This window comes from Macaca nemestrina, chromosome 3, assembly GCF_043159975.1.
Source record: "Macaca nemestrina isolate mMacNem1 chromosome 3, mMacNem.hap1, whole genome shotgun sequence".
Taxonomy (NCBI): Eukaryota; Metazoa; Chordata; class Mammalia; order Primates; family Cercopithecidae; genus Macaca; species Macaca nemestrina.
This window is the reverse complement of record NC_092127.1, coordinates 189,687,460-189,705,724: the sequence shown is the minus strand read 5'-3', so window position 1 is coordinate 189,705,724 and position 18,265 is coordinate 189,687,460. Positions and strand designations below refer to the sequence as shown.

General features: G+C 48.1%; 2 protein-coding genes across 6 annotated transcripts in view; both read left to right on the top strand.

Annotated features, from left to right (window-relative positions):
• LOC105483914 (janus kinase and microtubule interacting protein 1) overlaps positions 1 to 18,265 on the top strand; it is a 179,743-nt gene that overhangs the window by 120,072 nt on the left and 41,406 nt on the right. For all 5 annotated transcript variants that reach the window (XM_011744997.3, XM_011744996.3, XM_024793414.2 and 2 more), the window contains 3 exons: positions 682 to 828; positions 2,147 to 2,287; positions 3,428 to 3,487. In XM_011744997.3, coding sequence (XP_011743299.1) covers positions 682 to 828; positions 2,147 to 2,287; positions 3,428 to 3,487 — 348 coding nt within the window. The remainder of the gene's footprint in view (positions 1 to 681; positions 829 to 2,146; positions 2,288 to 3,427; positions 3,488 to 18,265) is intronic.
• Positions 7,432 to 18,260, top strand: LOC139362460 (uncharacterized). Its single transcript, XM_071093901.1, has one exon. It carries the CDS (start codon positions 13,377 to 13,379, stop codon positions 13,512 to 13,514), a length of 138 nt encoding a protein of 45 aa, XP_070950002.1. The 5' UTR covers positions 7,432 to 13,376; the 3' UTR covers positions 13,515 to 18,260.

Genomic DNA, 18,265 nt, shown 5'->3' with positions numbered 1-18,265 from the left:
TAAATAAAGGTTCAAGTCAGTAATGACACACATGTATCTTCTACATGGCATTTTTTTGGGGGTGGGTAAGTTTCTAGAAGTAGAATGCATGGGTCACATGGTACATTTTATATTTCAACCTATACCATCAGAATATTTTACCTTAACATTTACAGCCTGGGGAGTAAACTCAGGGGTCTAGAGTCAGTCCCTTGTGTTTAATTCTTGGTGAATTCAAACCACCAATCTTTGCAAGAGTGCAAAGCATTCTTAGCACTTTCTTTGTGAAGGTGGGCCCATTGCCTCCTCTCTTTGGGCTCAGGTTCTTTGTCTATAACATGGGGATGGGGAAGGTGTCCCCTTCACATGTGGTGGCTGTGCCTGTAGTTGTCATAATATTGATAGATATTTAAGTTGTTCCTAATTCCTTCCATGAAAATAACACTGGGGAGACTACCACTATGCATTCAGTTCTCACCATGTGCCTAGGATACAGGAGCTGCCATGATTCTCATTTGATAGATGAGGAAATTGAGGCTGAGAACTTGCCCATTGTCATGCAACTAGCAAACAAATGTGTCACCCAGGACACTGGCCTCAGAAGGGGTCCTAACCGGGTTGAGTCTCTGCTCACCTTGGTGCTGTGACCTTGGCCGTCTGTTGTCAAGTTGTCTGAGTCTCTGTACCTGTTTCCAACCACAGCTGAAACGCTCACGAGAGACCGAGGTTCAGCTGAAGCCCCTGGTGGAGAAAAACAAGAGGATGAACAAGAAAAATGAGGATTTGTTGCAGAGTATCCAGAGGATGGAGGAGAAAATCAAGAACCTCACGCGGGAAAACGTGGAAATGGTGAGCTGTGGGCCCCTTGGGGCCAGCCCTGGCACTCCCAACTCTGTCTGGGATTCTCCAGCCCTGAACCTCCCAGTTCACATGTTCTGGGCCCCACCTGCCACCCACCTCCCCACGAAGCACCAGGAGCAGCGTCAGTCACAGATATCTCTCGCTTCTCTCCACCTGTCTCACATTCACTGTTCTCTGGGTGTTTGTGTCCGGAGGGAGTCAGACAGCTGCGTCCTTAAACACATCCCCTATTCTCTCTGAGCCTCTGTTTCTTTATGCATACATGGGAATGAAAATATCAACACTGGAGGATCATCAAGAGGATGAAATGACAGCATGTAAAGACCTCACAGGGAACAGGCCCAGAGGACACCCAGCATGTGAAAGCCATTACGATGATCACTGGTGATGCTTTGCAGAGGGGTTTCTCCTCCAGCTAGGATGCCTGGTGTTTGTGGTTGGGGCGGGTGTCTTGTAGCTGACAGTTTACAGAATGCTTTCAGATTCATTGTTCAGAGTAGTATCAACCCCCGTTTTACAGCCGGGAAGACAGAGGCTCTGATGGCACACACGCTCTGCTGTCCGCACTGTAGCAGGTGCAGGGGTGTGTGTGTGTGTGTGTGTGTGTGTGTGTGTGTGTGTGTGTGTGTGTGTGTGTGTAACTGCTGTTGTGTGGAGTCCTCTCCTTCCCCTGCCTTCCCCTCCCAGCTCTCTAGGCTCATTTCAGATGTCATCTTCCACCCCCAGGCCCTGCCCATCCCTTCCTGTCAGCAGTGTGCATGGTGAGCCCCACCTTGGACTTGGCTTTGGTCTTCCCTGTTCCCTCTTCCAGCACAGGACAAGATGGCCACGTATTAGTCCATTTTCACACTGCTGATAAAGACGTACCTGAGACTGGGTAATTTACAAAGAAAAAGAGGGGTTTAATGGACTCACAGTTCCACGTGGCTGGGGAGGCCTCACAATCATGGTGGAAGGCTGTAGGCACATCTTACATGGTGGCAGACAAGAGAAATTGAGAGCCAAGTAAAAGGGGAAACCCCGTATAAAAACATCAGAGACTTATTCACTACTTATTCATGGGGTGGGGGAACCGCACCCGTGACTCAATTATCTCCCACCGGGCCCCTACCACAACATGTGGGAATTATGGGAGCTGCAATTCATGATGAGATTTGGGTGGGGACACAGCCCTATCAGGCCATCCTCTCCCTCATCCTCCCATCCATCCTTCTGTCCCTGCACCCCTGAGCTCCACTCCAGCTCCGTCCCTCACAGACATTGTTGGCGGCTAACCCTGTGGTGGTCTCTCTCCCTGTGGCTGCAGAAAGAAAAGCTGTCAGCGCAGGCCTCTCTGAAGCGGCACACCTCCCTGAATGACCTCAGCCTGACGAGGGATGAGCAGGAGATCGAGTTCCTGAGGCTGCAGGTGCTGGAGCAGCAGCACGTCATTGACGACCTCTCACTGGTACATCTAGCACAGCTGGCGCGGCTGCCCCTGGTGGGGGCGGCACTGGTGACATGGGTGTCAGGAACAGGCATTGGCGCTCAGAGTGATGCTGCTGAGCTGGGTCAGGGTCAGGCAGTGCTGACTTTGGGAGTCACCAAGCTCACCCTGGTGTGCACATTCCTGCTTCATTCTGCCATCAAGCAGCCTTGGCTTAAATGAGATCACTGGAACCTGGGGACAGTTTCCATGGCTACCCTTTTCTCACATCTTCTCCCTGGCTTGCTGTGGTTAAGAAGCAGTATCAGTTTTAAGGATGTCTTTTGGCCTTTAGAGACTTGGCATGATCTGTTCCAGAGAAGACTTTTTGTTTGTTTGGTTGGTTGGTTTTTAGCTTAGCAGTTGCAGACTGTGAGTTTGGGCCCACAAACTTGAACCTTATAATCAGACCAGCACCTTGCTAAGGCTGCCTGTGTGAGTTTTGGATGTGCATATGGGGCATGGATCTCTCAAAGGGGATTGAGCATGTCCTAAGCAGGTGGGGAATTACACCCAGAGAATTCCACAGCTCTCTGTGAAAGGAGCTTAGGCAACAGGCAGAGAACACCTGAAGGGAGCTTTAGTTGGATCTTAGAAACAGAATGCGTTCTGCTCACCGAAGAGGGTGTGTGATGGTTCCATGTACTGGTCTTCAAAGAATAGAAAAGCTAGTGATCAAAATTCTAGAAAAGGCTTTGATTATAATTGTCATGTTCATTTTGCCTGCCTCCATCTCACTTTGCCTCTTTAACTTCTCTCTTTCTTCCTTTCATCCATCCATCCATCCATCCATCCATCCATCCATCCATCCTTTCATCCTTCCATCCACTTACCTATGCATCCATCTATCCATCCATCCATCTTTGCTTCATTACATGAAAGACTCAATGCAGTTTAGGGTGAAGAATATATTTCAATGAAATAACAATAAAGTCAAAAGGTGGATAATAAACTCTCCCTGTAGCTCTCAGTTCAGAGAAGCAGCCATCACTTGGGCACTTAGAACTTGAACTAGCCATGCCTGGTGCGGATGGGCAGGCCCAGCTCCCTTTGAGAGCCAGTGGCTTTGATTCATGAGATGTGAGGCTGGCTGGAAATGCCAACCGTTGTGTTTCCTTCTAGGAGAGAGAACGGCTGTTGCGCTCCAAAAGGCATCGAGGGAAAAGTCTGAAACCGCCCAAGGTGAGCCTGCGATGGTGCACCTGCCCTGCCTTGCCACTGTGTCACAGATCTGCAGGGCAGATGGGCAGTGGGAGGGGGGAGGTTTCACAGGGGTCCTGAAGCGGACACACACAACTCGGCATGCCTGATGATGAAAAGCCTGTCATCGCTGTCTCTCAAAGCAACATCAATATGGCCGTGTCGTGCGACCCAGTTATTGTAATTTATTCATGGAAAACTTCCTGATGAATTCTCTACTTAGGCCTCAGGGTATATTCACCCAAAATTAAAAACATAAATACTTAAACCTTTTGAAGGATTTAAGGGACATTGAGGGTTGGTTTATATCAGAGCATATCCTGTTCTGAAAATACTCAGGAGCTTTGTGTTGTGTTGGAATCATGCAGAACTGTCGTCTTTTTGGAAAACACAGGTCTGCCGTTTCCTAGTAACAGCGTCTGAAGGAGCCGGGCTTGTAAAATTCAAATGCCCACATGGACCAATCTGGAACTGATACCAAAAACAAACAAGCAAACAAAAACATAGTTCGCCTTTAAACCCATAAACCTATTTTTTGCTTCCACAAAGACACAGGTCTCCTCTCCCTTTTTTTTTTTTTTTTTTTTTTTTTTTTTTTTTTTTTTTTTTTTTTGAGACAGAGTCTCACTCTGTCGCCCAGGCTGGAGGGCAGTGATGCCATCTCGCCTCATTGCAACCTCCACTGCCCAGGTCAAGCAATTCTCCTGCCTCAGCCTCCCGAGTAGCTGGGATTACAGGCATGTGCCACCACACCTGGCTAATTGTTGTATTTTTAGTAGAGGCAGGGTTTCACCATGTTGGCTAGGCTGGTCTTCTCTCCTTTTTTTTGAATACAGGTGCCCCGTTTGGTTTATCTTTTGATCGAGATGTGGTTATAGAGAAATATTTCTCAACTATAAGGAAAACGGCTGTGCAAATGTGATAGTGAATGGCCAAGGACATACAGTCTTGGTGTCAAGGTGGCAATAGGGAGTGGTGGGGACTGTGGCAAACTGGGCCCTGAATCCTGGTTGCTATAAGAAGGTGGACTGGTGGCATCAGATAGTCTAGTCTTTCAGGATAAATGTAAATCCTTATCTGTTAGTTTCCTAGGGCTGCCTTAACAAAGTACCACAAAATCAGTGGCATAGAGCCACAGAAAAGGCCGGGCACAGTGGCTCATGCCTGTAATTCCAGCACTTTGAGAGGTCAGGGTGGGTGGATTGCTTGAGCTCAGGAGTTTGAGATCAGCCTGGGCAACATAGCAAGACCCTGTCTCTACAAAAAATTTTAAAAATTAGCTGGATATGGTGGTGCCTGAAGTCGCAGCTATTTGGGAGGCTGAAGCAGGAGGACTGCTTGAGCCCAGGAGGTCAAGGCTATAGTGAGTCATGATTGCACCGCTGCACTCCAGCCTCAGTGGCAGAGCAAGACCCTGTCTCAAAAAAAAAAAAAAAACAAAAAACAAAACAAACAAACAAACAAACCAAAAAAAAAAAAACAAGAAGGGAAAAGAAGTGTATTGTCTTAACAGTTCTAGAGGCCAGAATGCTGAAATTAAGGTGTCGGTAGAGCCATTGTCCCTTCCTCTAAAACCTATAGCAGACCCTTCCTTTCCTTTTCCTAGCTTAGAGCAGTTTCCCAGCAATCTTTGGTGTCCTTGGTTTGCAGCCACCACTCATGCTAGATCAGGTGTCCATCCTACTTCAGTGTGACCTCATGATCATTTAACTACATCTGCAGTGATCCTATTTCCAAATAAGTCACATTCTGAAGTACTGAGGTTAGAACCTCAACCTGTCTTTTTAGGGGATACAGTTTAATCCATAACACCTTACTTTATGTGAAATTGAAGGACATAAATGTTGGATTTTAAATGTCCGTAACACTGTGGTCTGAATACAGGTTGGGCATCCCTAATCCAAAAACCCAAAATCCAAAATGCTCCAAAATCTGAAATTTTCTAAGCACCAACATGAGGCCAGGGAAATTTCACACCTGGTCTTATGTGACAGGTTGCAGTAAAAACACGGGCAAAACTTTGATTCATGCACAAAATTATTTAAAATATTATATACGATTTCCTTCAGGCTATGTATTATATATAAAGTGTGTATGAAACAAATGAATTTCATGGTTAGACTTGGGTCCCATCCCCAAGATGCCTTATTCTGTTTATGCAAATATTCCAAAATCTGGAAAACATCCAAAATTCCTTCTGGTCCCACGCATTTCAGATGAGGGACACTCAGCCTGTAAAATATATACCTGTGGGCCACGTAAAATATAGCTATGGGTGCAATTTGGCTCCCAGGCTGCCTCCTGGTTGCCTTTACTGCAGTGTTCAGATAATGCCACTTAGAGTGGCCTGGCTCATTGATGATTTGCTAGGTCCTGGATTTGTGGATGAGTGGGTATTTACACAATCTCATTGAATTCTCACAGCCACCTCGTGTAGTTGGTATTATTTTTTCAATTTTACAGCTATAGAAGACATACAGATTTAAAATATAGAAAAAACTCAGAGAAAAATTAAATTGACAAGGCTGAGTTTCAAACTCAAGTCTGAGACTGCGAGTCCCAAGCTTTTCCCATCAAGCCGAGTCGAACACGGGCAAATCTCTGCACATCGACCTTGGAAACTCAGAAATGGGTGGTGGTTTGAGTAGAGCTTGTTTATATTTATTTATTTGTTTATTTTATTTTTTGTTTATTTACTTATTTTTTTTTTTTGAGATAGAGTTTCGCTCTTATTGTCTAGGCTGGAGTGCAATGGCACAATCTCGGCTCACCACAACCTCTGCCTCCCGGGTTCAAGCGATTCTCCTGCCTCAGCCTCCCAAGTAGCTGGGATTACAGATGTGCCACCATGCCTGGCTAATTTTGTATTTTTAGTAGAGATGGGGTTTCTGCATGTTGGTCAGGCTGGTCTTGAACTCCCGACCTCAGGTGATCCGCCTGCCTCAGCCTCCCCAAGTGCTGAGATTACAGGCGTGAGCCACTGCGCCCATCCTATATTTAAATATATACTTTTATAGAAGACATAGAACCACATTATAGAATATCTGGGGGGGAAAAAAGTGATCTATCACCTGCGGTGCCTCCCCGGCACATTGGTGTTGCTATTTTAATTCATTTCCCCAGCTGGAACTGCGGTATGCACATTTGCACCCTGGATTTTATTTAACATTAGACTGCCAGCCTTTATCCCGTGATAGCTGTCATTGTAAACATAAATTTTTATGGCTACATAATCTGTGGAGGAGATGGGCCATAAACTGGTTTACTGTTCTGCGATTGTTGGGCACATTGCTTTCGGCTCCTCGGCACTACGAACGATGCTGCAATAAATGTGCTTCTGTTGACGCAGACAGCTCTTTCTGGCCCAGCTCTATTTTATTCCCTGACTGTTGAACGTGTCATTAAGTGACTACACCATTATTTAGCTACCCTTTCCCCTCCCTTTGGACTTGCTGCTTCTGTAAATGTCGCCACAGCAACCAGCTTTTGTCTGGAAAGCTGTGTCCATAATCAGAATTGTTTCTATGCATCGATTCCCTGAAGTTGAAATGTGGCTCAGAGGGCGAGAAGGCTTTGACCAGAGAGCATCGCTCCCACCCCACCCCACTGCCTCACGGAAAAGTTGCACCATTCGGCACCGCTCTGCTGGGAATGTGTGTAACAGCTGTTTTCACCATGGGACATACGTTTAAAAGGCACAAATCTAAAGATTGTGCAGTTTGTCCCATTAACGGGATGTGCTGTGGCATTACGCACCCCATAGAGCTTCCACGTGGGGTTTTGAAAATCCATTGTTGAGCCAATACTTTATTTTTAAAATCTATGTCAGAATGCCTGGAATTAAACAGAGGTTTCTCTCTCCCCATCTTCCTGATTGATTGATTGATTGATTGATTGATTGATTTTTCTTTCTTTCTTTCTTCTTCTTTTTTTTTTTTTTGAGACAGACTTTTTACTCTTGTTGCCCACGCAGCAGTGTAATGGCATGATCTCGGCTCGCTGCAACCTCTGCCTCCCGGGTTCAAGTGACTCCCCTGCCTCAACCTCCCAAGTAGCTGAGATTACAGGCATGCGTCACCACACCTGGCTAATTTTGTATTTTTGGTAGAGACGGGGTTTCACCCTGTTGGCCAGGCTGATCTCGAACTCCAGACCTCAAGTGATCCACCTGCCTCGGCCTCCCAAAGTGCTGGGATTACAGGCATGAGCAACTGCACCTGGCCATTCTTCCTGATTTCTGAATGTGTTTATGGGAGGAGAAATTCACAAAGGGTTAGAATTGAATCGTGATTTGCTACATTGCCTGTACAACGGGCAAGGACAGGGGCTGCGCCTGTCCTGCCCACTGTGGGCTGTTTACTGCCTGGCACAGAGGAGGTGTTGACTAAAACAGTCCCTAAATAGTTGTTGGCTAAATAAGCGAATGGCCTTTACTGGAAAAATGTATTTGTATGACACTGGATTGTCCCAGAAGAACGGCGATGCGTGGTCACTTTAATGAAGATAGTCCTGGGTCATTAGGGGGCCGAATTTGGGGATCTGTGTAGAAACTTTCCTGAGTAGGTTTAGGGTCTTTTCTATTCACTGTTTCCTGGGCCCACCAGCATTTTTTCTTTTTCTCAAGATTCAGTGTAGACTTCAGTGTGGACCAAGTTTTCTCCCATGTTCCTACATTGTTCCTACATCTCCCATGATCCTGGCATTGTGCAGGGCTGGATGGAATTGGTACTTGGATCCATCTGGGCCCGAGCAGGTTTTGTAATCCAGAGTTGCCTTTCAGGCCTAAGAAACTTCTTTTCCTTCCCTACCACAGGCCACAGGCATTCAGTGCACTTGACTTTCTGTATCTGTGGGTTTCATATCCATGGATTCAACCAACCTCTGACTGAAAACATTCAGGAAAAAAAAATGGATGGTTGCGTCTACACTGAACATATACAGACTTTTTTTCCTTTTCTTTTTGTTTTGAGACGGAGTGTCGCTCTGTTGACCAGGCTGGAGTGCAGTGGCGTGCTCTTGGCTCACTGCAATCTCCACCTCCTGGACGTTTTTCCTTTTCATTATTCACTAAAATACAGTCTAAAACTACAGTCCTGCATTCCTTAACAACAGGGACACATTCTGAGAAATGCGTCATTAGGCGACTTTGTCGTGCAAACATCATGAAGTGTACTTGCACAAACCCAGATGGTCTAGCCTCCTACACATCTAGGCTATTCAGTCTAGCCTGTGGCTTCTAGGCTGCAAGCCTGTGCAGCCTGCTACTGTACTGAATACTGTAGGCAGTTGTAACCCAATGGTATTTGTGTATCTAAACATAGAACATGTACAGTAAAAACACAGCGTTATGATCTTATGGGACCGTCGTTGTATACTGTTGGGGACTGAGATGCTGTTATGCTGCACATGACTGGGTTCACAGGGCGTCTGCATTGTATTAAGTACAATATTATAAATAATCTAGAGATGAGTTAAAGTGTACAAGAGGATATGCGTAGGTTATATGCAAGTACTGCACCAATTGGTATCAGGGGCTTGAGCAGCCGTGGATTTTAGTATTCGTGGGAGGTTCTAGAACCAGTCCCCCATGGATACCACGGGATGACTAGACTAGTTTCTTTTCCCCTGAAATGCCCCCATCACTCTCTGTCCCTCACACATGGAAGTGCTGTAACACTTTGCCCAGGGCTTTGCTTGACAGAATACTGTGGTGAATGCATTGAAGGTTCCAGAATTTTCCAGAAATCTGACAGCCCTATCTCTGCTCTCCAGCTCCTGACTCTGTGTAAGAAAGATCCTAGCAAACCTCCCTGGACTCCCTGCAGGAGGGCACCTCCAGTCCGCTCCCACACTCAAGTTTGCAGAAGATGCAGTCAGGGCAGAGCAGAGGGTGCCAGCCTTTGTCTTCCTGGGACATTTGTGTCCCTGAGGGCCATGACTTAGTCTTACTGGGCCTGTCCAATGGTCCCCTTTTGGGATCTCCTCCAGGGACAAGATTGGTGTCAATTATCTCATTTCCCAGGAAGCCTGCTGGTTCAGCGTGGGCTCATGTTAGCCCCAAGGGAGAGGCTGGGGGAGAAGGCTCCTGAGTGGTTCCTTGGGCCGTGTCCTGGGGACTGGGGTACGAGGCTTGCTCAGGACCTAGACCTCTGGCCATGTGGCAGTAAATTGGGTTGCAGGCCATTGAAACTTGCACAGAAGTTATATCATCTTAGAGTTCTAAGCATATGCATAATGGCTAAAAATCAGCAGTTTACTCACACACTTTGGTTGAAGGTAGGACCGATCATTTTGGATAAGGTTGGGAAATCGTAGCCCCAAGCAGTAAGGGAGTCAGACCCTAGCTACTAGCTGGATGGGATTGGCCAAGTCACCTAAACTCTCAGAACCTCAGTTTGATTCGTAAAATGAACATTACATCCATGGGATCAAAGGAAGCTTCTGGTTCTTTGCTTGGTGCATAGCAGGTGATCAGGAAGTCAGAGTGTCTCCTTCTTCCTTTATCTTACAGCTCAATAACTTTCCTTTGGAGAGCCTGTAAAATGCAGATTCCCAGGCCATGCCCACACCCGCCTCCCCCACTAATTTATAATAGTGAGGTGGGATCTCAATGTCTTTTGCAGTGACCATTCTTCAATGGAGGGCTGTGCACTGGGAACCATCAAAGCACCATGGGAAGGAGAGGTCCTTTCTTGAGCCAGTGCATCAGGGCCGTGTCCCCTCCTCCCCGAATGACCTTGGGTCTGCTGTTGCCAGGGGTTGGGGGATGCCTGAGGTCTGGTGGGTCATTTTTGTCAATGACTCTTGCATCCATTCTGATAGGACCTATCAAAACACGTAGGACCTATCTAAACTTGACCCCTATCCCCGCACGCCTGAGGCCAAGCCTGCTGCCTGGTGGAGGGAAGGACAGGTGCTGGCAGCTGATTATGCGGTACCTTTGCCTGCCTGGGACACTCAAGTATCTTTGGAAAAAAAAAAACAAAAACAAAGTCTTGCTCTGTCGCCCCTGCTGGAGCGCAGTGGCGAGTTTACTGCAACCTATACTTCCCGGGTTCAGCCAAATTCTCCTAAGTGGCTGGGGTTACAGGCACATGCCACCAGGCCTGGCTAATTATTTTTTATTTTTTTATTTTTATTTTTGTATTTTTAGTAGAGACAGAGTTTCGCCATATTGGCCAGGCTGGTCTCGAACTCCTGACCTCAAGTGACCTGCCTGCCTTGGACTCTCAAAGTCAAACATTTTTTCATCATGTGCATGCATTTTTCATTTGCAAGTTTTGCCAAAGCTACCTATTTTTTCCTTCGTGGTTGTTTGCAGTTGACCTTATTCCCAGGCTTCCTTCCCCACGGCTGTCACTGGTCCGTGAGCTCATGAAGGCTGGATGGTGCCCTGGGATCCAGCTACTCGAAGCTGCTGGCACAGTGCCTCGCACTCAGAGGGGCTAATAGTAGTAACTGTGTGAAACCAGTGGCTACTTCATGTCTGTCTTCAGGGCTGGCCTCGGTTGGTGTGCAACTGTGGGCCCTTTGCTGGGAGGGGCAAGGGCTTGCTCCCCCCAGCTCAGCAGTGACCCTGTCACCTGGTCCCTCCTCCACAGCAGCCATCAGGATTCATTTCATGCAGCTCTGATCAAAGGTAGAGAGGGCACTGGTAGCAGGACTTTGTGCCAGCCTTGCCAGCTGAGTGGCTGATGTAAACCAAAAAGTCTCTGAGGCACGTCTCAATCAATTTAGAAGTTTATTTTGCTAAGATTAAGAATGTACCCTGGAGACAGATCTGAACCTTTCTCCAAAGATGATTTTGAGGGCTTCAGTATTTAAAGGGGAAAAGCAGGCTGGAGGGGAAAGAGGGAGGGTGTGGTCACATGACTGAATCCACAGGTTGTGAGAGAAAAGGAGCAGGTAGGGGAATAGTCCAAATTATGTAATTGTCTCATGCTCAGTAAATCAGCACTTTACATAAGATAAGGTGAACATGAAGCTGCTACCTGTGGAGATGCTTAACCTTTTCTCTGCAGCTCTCTGCTTAGGAACAAAGGGAAAGGCAGCTTCTTGTATGGCTCAGCTTTCAGCTTAAGTTTTTCCTTTTGGTGTAGTGAAGTGGGATTCAGAGTTTTTATTTTTCTTTCATAGCAGGCTCCATGCCAGAAGCATGGGACGTCCCTCTGAGCATTGCTCCATGTCCCACCTGCTGGGGGCCCTTTGGTAAAGGACTCAGGAAGATGTGGGTCCTGGGGATAGGACACTGGGACGATAATGACGAGACAGGAGCTGTGTCCTGGACTACACCCAGGCAGCTCAGCAGACAAGCACACACACCGTCTGTGCCAGTCCTGGAGGCACTGCCAGAGGAGCCGCAGCTGGTGTGGGTGGAGCAGAGCTCGAGAGGCTGACCTGGCCACAGAGGCTGCCTGGGTACTTTGTCCAGGGTAGCAAACACCATGGGGACATCTGGCTCCCATTTGCAGACTTGGGAATGGACAGGTGCCATTACCTATGGTGGTTCTAGGTAATTTGTTCACACAGGGCAGGAAACCCCAGCGCCAGGAGTGAGCAGGGTAGTGAGTCCTGGACTCAGGGAGGAGCTGCTGCAGAGGCTGGGCCTTTAGGCACCTGGCCTCCTGCCTGGTTTCAGGAGGTGACTTCAGGCCCCGTGGGGAGGGGCTTGAGGCAAAGGTTCCAGATTGTAGCCCTGTCCCTCCAGGCCCCCGCTGTCTCAGGTCTGCACTGCCTGAGGCCAGGCCCAGGTGTCTCAGGTCTACACTGCCTGGGTCAGGCCCAGCTGTCTCAGGTCTGCACTGCCTGGTCAGATGGTGCCTCATTAGGAAACATGGCTTAAAGGGTAGTTGGCACTAGATTGAGTAGCACAATCGAGTCACACAGTTCATCTGACAGTCACTTCCAAAGGACTAGAGCATCATGCACTGTTGAAGTTGAAACATACATGAACTTCGCTATGTGCATTTATTTTATGAATTGCCCATTGCCCTTTAATATTGCTTTGGTATCTGTCAAAGTACAGACATTTTAGTTTTTCATGGTAAAGTCTGTCCAGTTTTTCTCCAGCATGACAGTTTTTGCTTTGGATGTCATGTCTGGTGACGCTTCTCCGAGAGATGGAAGACTCTCAGAGACACCCCTTCTGGGCAGGGGAATCTGAAGACTTCGATCTAGTTCAAAAAATTAGTTTTTCTGTTAGATAATGGTTTGTTTTGGCCTATAAAAAATGGTAAAATAAATGCTGACAAAAGGATGGTAGAGAAGCCAATGAATTTGGCGAGTCTAGGGTGCGTATGAGGTGGTCCAGGGACAGCAGAGAAATTTCCAAAACACATGAGGACAGGGGCAGCTCCTCGGTTTGATCCTGAGGGAGAATCTCTCATGGCTTTGCCATTGCTAGTGCTGCCCTGGGGGCCTTGTGATTGTTTGGGGACCCAGGGCCTGTGCCATGGTGTTGACAACAGGCTCTCGGCTCAGGGAGGATGGGATCTGGGAAGAAGGTCCCCAGAGAATAAACTGGCTCGGAAGCTGTCCTCTGTGACGAATGCACCCCAGCCCGCCCCTGGAAACCTCTCCCTTCAGCCCACGGTTTGTGGGGCCAGCATCGGGGCTGTGCCCTGGAGCTGGCTTCCCTTTTACTGAAGGTGCATCTTCTGGCACACTCCTGTTCTCGGGACTCTGCAGCAGACGGATCCACAGGAAGCCGGGGAGACACTAGGGAGGATGTGTTAGAGGAAAGGGGAGTGTGTGGGGAGAGAATTGGTGCTTTTTCCTCGGACTGGAGGAAGCCCTGAAAATGGATACCGACGAGGTGGCTTTTGCCTAAGCCCACACACAGGGGCTGGCGTGTCTGCAGCATCGCGCCACCATGGAATATGTCCTCTTTGTGCTGTATTTCTCTTTCTTCCTGTGTCTCTGCGCCCTGGTGTGCCTGTACTTCTCCGGCTGCCAGGAGATGACCTATAAGCATGAAGGTAGGCAGCTGGCTTGGGGTTTTGTTTTTTGAGGTTCTGTGGAGGTCCCCGGCTGTGACCGACTGATGCTCCCGCCTGTGACAGGCAGCTCTGTTGAAAATGAAAAGAAGACGAGAAGACAGGTGGTTGAGAGAGGCTGGATCTGGTTGAGGGGCTATTTGTTTTGGGGGTACCTTCTCTTTTTCCTTCTGGTTCGTTTGACCCGCTAAGGAGGAGCTCCTCTGTATATTCAGAGTGTAAATGGAGAAGACGTGTTTACTCTTCATTCATTTTGCCAAAACTGATTTTTTTTTTTCTTTTGAGACAGGATCTTGCTCTGTCACCCAGGCTGGAGTGCAGTGGCACAGTCACAGCACACTGCAGCCCCAACCTCCCAGGCTCATATAATCTTCCCACCTCAGCCTCCCAGGTAGCTGGGACTACAGGCGTCAGCCACCATACTCAGCTAACTTTTAAAATAACTTTTTGTAGAGATGGGTTCTCACTGTGTGACCCAGGCTGATCTTAAACTCCTGGGCTCAAGAGATCCTTCTGCCTCAGCCTCCCAAAGTGCTGGGATTACAGGCATGAGCCACTGTGCCCAGCCAAAACTGAATCTTAATCTGAATCTGGATTCATCTGTAAAAACAAGTCCACAAGAAGAGGCTTTGGTTGCAAGGAACATGGAAGGCTAGAGGAATTACCTTTTTACTCAGTAGATGGGCTCAGAATGAGCAAATCATGGACATTTTTGCTTCTAATGTATCTCTTGTGAGGAAAAACCCAGAGACTCTTAGAAGAGTGGAGATACAGAAAAATGAACGGTGTCTTTCATGTTTGCCATTTTTTTTTAAAGTGCAGTGTGTGCCAATCATGAGAGGAAACAATGTTTTCTAGGTGGTTCTCCCCTCATTCCTTGAGAAGCAGGTGGTGAATTATTTCCTGCATGTGTGGAAAATGCAGAGCAAAACCAGTTGCATTGCCTTCAAGGAAGACGGCCACTGTGTTTTCACTTTAAACATTAATGTATCTTTTCTATTTTTTATTAATAAAGGCACAAATATATCAAGATATCGAGTACATGCAGGCTTCCTGTGTAATATAATCACTCAACGAAACTTTTCTCTAAAGGAAACAAACTAACCCAGTGTTATAAAATGTTACAAAAAAGTTAAGGCCGGGAGTGGTGGCTCATGCCTGTAATCCCAGCACTTTGGAGGCCTAGGTAGACGGATCACTTGAGGTCAAGAGTTTGAGACCAGCCTGGCTAACATGGTGAAACCTTGTCACTACTTAAAACAAATATATATACACACAAATTAGCCAGGTGTGGTGGCACGCACCTGTAATCCCAGCTACTCAGGAGGCTGAGGCAGAAGAATTGCTTGAATTTGTGAGATGGAAGTTGTAGTAAGTTGAGATTGCGCCGCTGCACTCCAGCCTGGGCGACAGAAGGAGACTCTGTATCAAAAAAAAAAAAAGAAAGAAAAGAAAAGTTAAAATGTTTTTTAAAAATACTCTGCATAAAAACCTGAGGAGTTGGGTCCCAGACAACCCCTTGCTGCTATAGGAACTCTGTGTGTGCTGGGCCTGGCCATGGATTCCTCTCCATTGTGGCAGGGTTCAAATTGGACTGCCGTTTTGTGTTTGGTTTCTGCCCTAAGAGCTGCTTCCTCTTTCCCTCAAAGCAGCGTAGTTCCGTGGAGTCTTGGTCTCTGGGGCCATATGATATGATACTGTCAGGGGCTCCACTGCGTCTGAAGTTAGGCTGTTTGCAAAGGCTGCTCTACTTTAAACACAGGCGGCAGCATCGGTAGTTAATGCCCTGTATTAGGGCTTGAGAGTTCAGTCCTTAACTAGCAGTCCTGCAGGGTCTTTGACAGCATCAGTAGTTAATGTCCTGTATTAGGGCTTGAGAGTTGAGTCTTTAACTGGTAGTCCCGTGAGGCCTTCACAATGGATCGTCCTAGGTAATTGAACACTGAGTCATTACCCCCAGGAGGGCCCCTGACGCTGACGTGGATGGTCACAGCCCAGCAGTGTGTCCTAAATGTTTGGAAAGTGTGTGACTTGAGGATGCTTCCTGGGCTACAGCAACAAATAGACCCATCCCCAGAGGCCTTGCGATTAGCGGTGTTTGCAAGAAATAAGGTCAGCTCAGCAGCTGCTCAGAAAAATGTGGAACCTGGAGCTCAGGGGGATGACCTGTGTGTGCAGAAGAGCTTGAGTGCTGCAGATGCATCACTCCTGTGGGTGCCATTGTCACCATGGGGTGGCACTACCACTGCTCTCTAGAGCCTGTTGGAAGAGTCCATGATGCCTGAAGTCAGGTGGGCTTCCCATCGGGAGGGGAGATTTGAGTAGATGATCGTCTCCAGCCTCTGCAAGGAGAGAAATGACATTGAAGTCGATGGTGCCCGTAGTCCTCACGTACCTGCCAGTGAGACTCGTCTGGGGCATGTAACCACATGGTGCCCAACTGATGCCAGCTGTGTGAATGAATGGAAAGGGTGTCATGTGCAAAACAAAATCTGTTTGTGGATAGATAAACTAGTGTGGCTTTGAGTTCATTCACCCTGAGATACAGTCGGGAACAAAAGGGCCAACCCCCTGCCTTCATGGAGCTTCCATTTCAAGGGGTCGGGGGAAGACCATCAGTAAACACAATAGCTTGCTAGATCTTACGTCAGGTGGGAGACATGCTATGGAAAGGAATAAAGAAGGAGGCCCAAGAGGCTGGGGTGGGGATGAGGCAGGAGGGACCTGGGCATGGTGGCCAGGAAGCCTTTTCTCATATGATTGCATTTGTGCAGAGACCTAAGGGAATCTAGGGAAGGAGTCATGTGGATTCTGGGGAAAGTGTCTCGGAGTGCAAAGGCCCCGTGGCAGGCATGTGTGGGGTGCAGGATTGGAGAGCAGGAGGAGAGGAGAAGAGAAGGAGGGAGAGATGATGCCAGGGCAGGATGGGAGGTAGATCCCGCAGGGCCTTGCAGACCACTTGTAGCCTGCATGGATGTTGGTGGTTTTAATAATTCCAGACAGAGATATTGGTGGCTGGGACCAAGATGAAGGTGCCAAGGAGAGAGGGGGTCAGAGGGCTGGATTTTGAGTTGAAGGTAAAGTCAACAGCGTTTCTCCCAGAAAGGGCAGGCATGACAGGTGAGAAGAGAGAGGATTCCTGGGATGGGGGCCTGAGCAACTGAAGCATGAGCTGCTGCTGCTGCTGCTGGACTCAGGTTAGATTGTGGGAGGCATGTTGTCAGGGGTAAGTCACTGCCCACTAGGATTCCACAATGCCATGGAGGACGCAGCTGACATATGAGTCTGGAGTTTGAGCGAGAGGCATATTCCCCGTGCATATTAAAAAGCAAGGAGGAATATGGGGGTTGGGGGATGCAGTGCGCAGAAAGACAGGTGCCAAATGCAAGAACGTTCTGGGTGACGTGTGGTGGTGGATGCCTCCCTTGAAGCCCCTTCGGAAACTGTGTAAGGTGACAAGGATGTCCCTGCATCTTCCCTGCCTTATGTCTAAATTATTTCCTAATCACATTATTAACTCTGGTGCCAGTCACATTTTTCTCACATTTATAGTAAATTTGAGTAAAACACACGGGCGGGGAGGGGCCCTTAGTATGTGGGGAGTGCCTGGCTTTTCTCTGTGGGTTGGGGGAGCTCTGGGTGAAGCCGTGTTGTGGATGAGCCAGCAGAGCCTCGGGCTGGGCTCTGGAATTTGGTTTTGATTCCTTCTTTATGGTCTGAAAAGCATTCATTGATTGTAAAAACAAATAAAAATCCTTGTCAGGGGCTGTTTGGGAAAAAAACAAAAAAGCTATGTTCCTAAAATAAGGGACACTGATCTAGCGATTGTGGGTCAATGTCTGCAGCCCCCAGGGGATGGGTGCAAGCTCCCTGGGGCAGGGACCTGGCCTGGTTTTGATCCTGTTGTATTCCCCGGGCCTGCCCCCATGTCTGGCCCATAGAAGGAGCTTTGCCAGTGTTTGCCGAGTGAGTGAATGAATGGATAGACAGATGAATGAAGCCCCATATTGTGTGATATTTGGAGTGGGAGAAGTGCCAGCAGGGTAACTCAGAGGCCGGCATATAGCGCCTTACGATTTGTCTCTGGATCTGAGTGATGGGCGCGTGAAGGTCTATTACACGATTCCTTCTCATTCTGTGAATGTTCCCAGTTTTCTATAGTAAGTTAAGCAGAGATTGTCTCTTAATGTAGGTCTGGCTGGGACTTGGGCCATGCATTTGCCATGCTATTCAGAGCACTGGGACTGTGGCTGGGCTCTCCACTCCTTCAAGTTGTTGCCCCCTCTGGTATCCATCTTCATCCAGTTCTTCTCCTTGGAACTTGACATCTCCCTGGGCCCTGTCCCCCTTCTCGTTGGTACAGCCAGTGCGCTGCTCATGGAGCGTGACAGAGTGCTGGGCTGCTTTCTGGGCACAGGGCACGCATGGCCCCCTTTTGTGCTCACAGGTGTGGTGGCGTCTCACTCCATTTGTTAGAGAAGGAGGCTGGCACTCCAGGGGCCAAGTGGCTTGCACAGGTCTACAGCTGGAGAGCCAGGGCCAGGGCCAGACTAGCTTTCTCGGGCTGCAAACCCTAGGGTCATCTGCCACCTGCTGCCACCTTTTATCCCACCCAGTCAGTTACAAAGCCCACCAACAGCATCTTGGAATGCCCCAGTGGCCCAAATATGAATCGTTGCCCCCCTGCATTGGCATGCCCACGACCAGGGGCTGGTAGACTCTGGCAATCCTCAGTCATTGCTAACATCATACAAATTGCATTTTA

What these genes read in the sequence shown, in the direction of transcription:
- LOC139362460 (XM_071093901.1), top strand. Translation starts at nt 13,377, where the DNA reads ATGGAATATGTCCTCTTTGTGCTGTATTTCTCTTTCTTCCTGTGTCTC.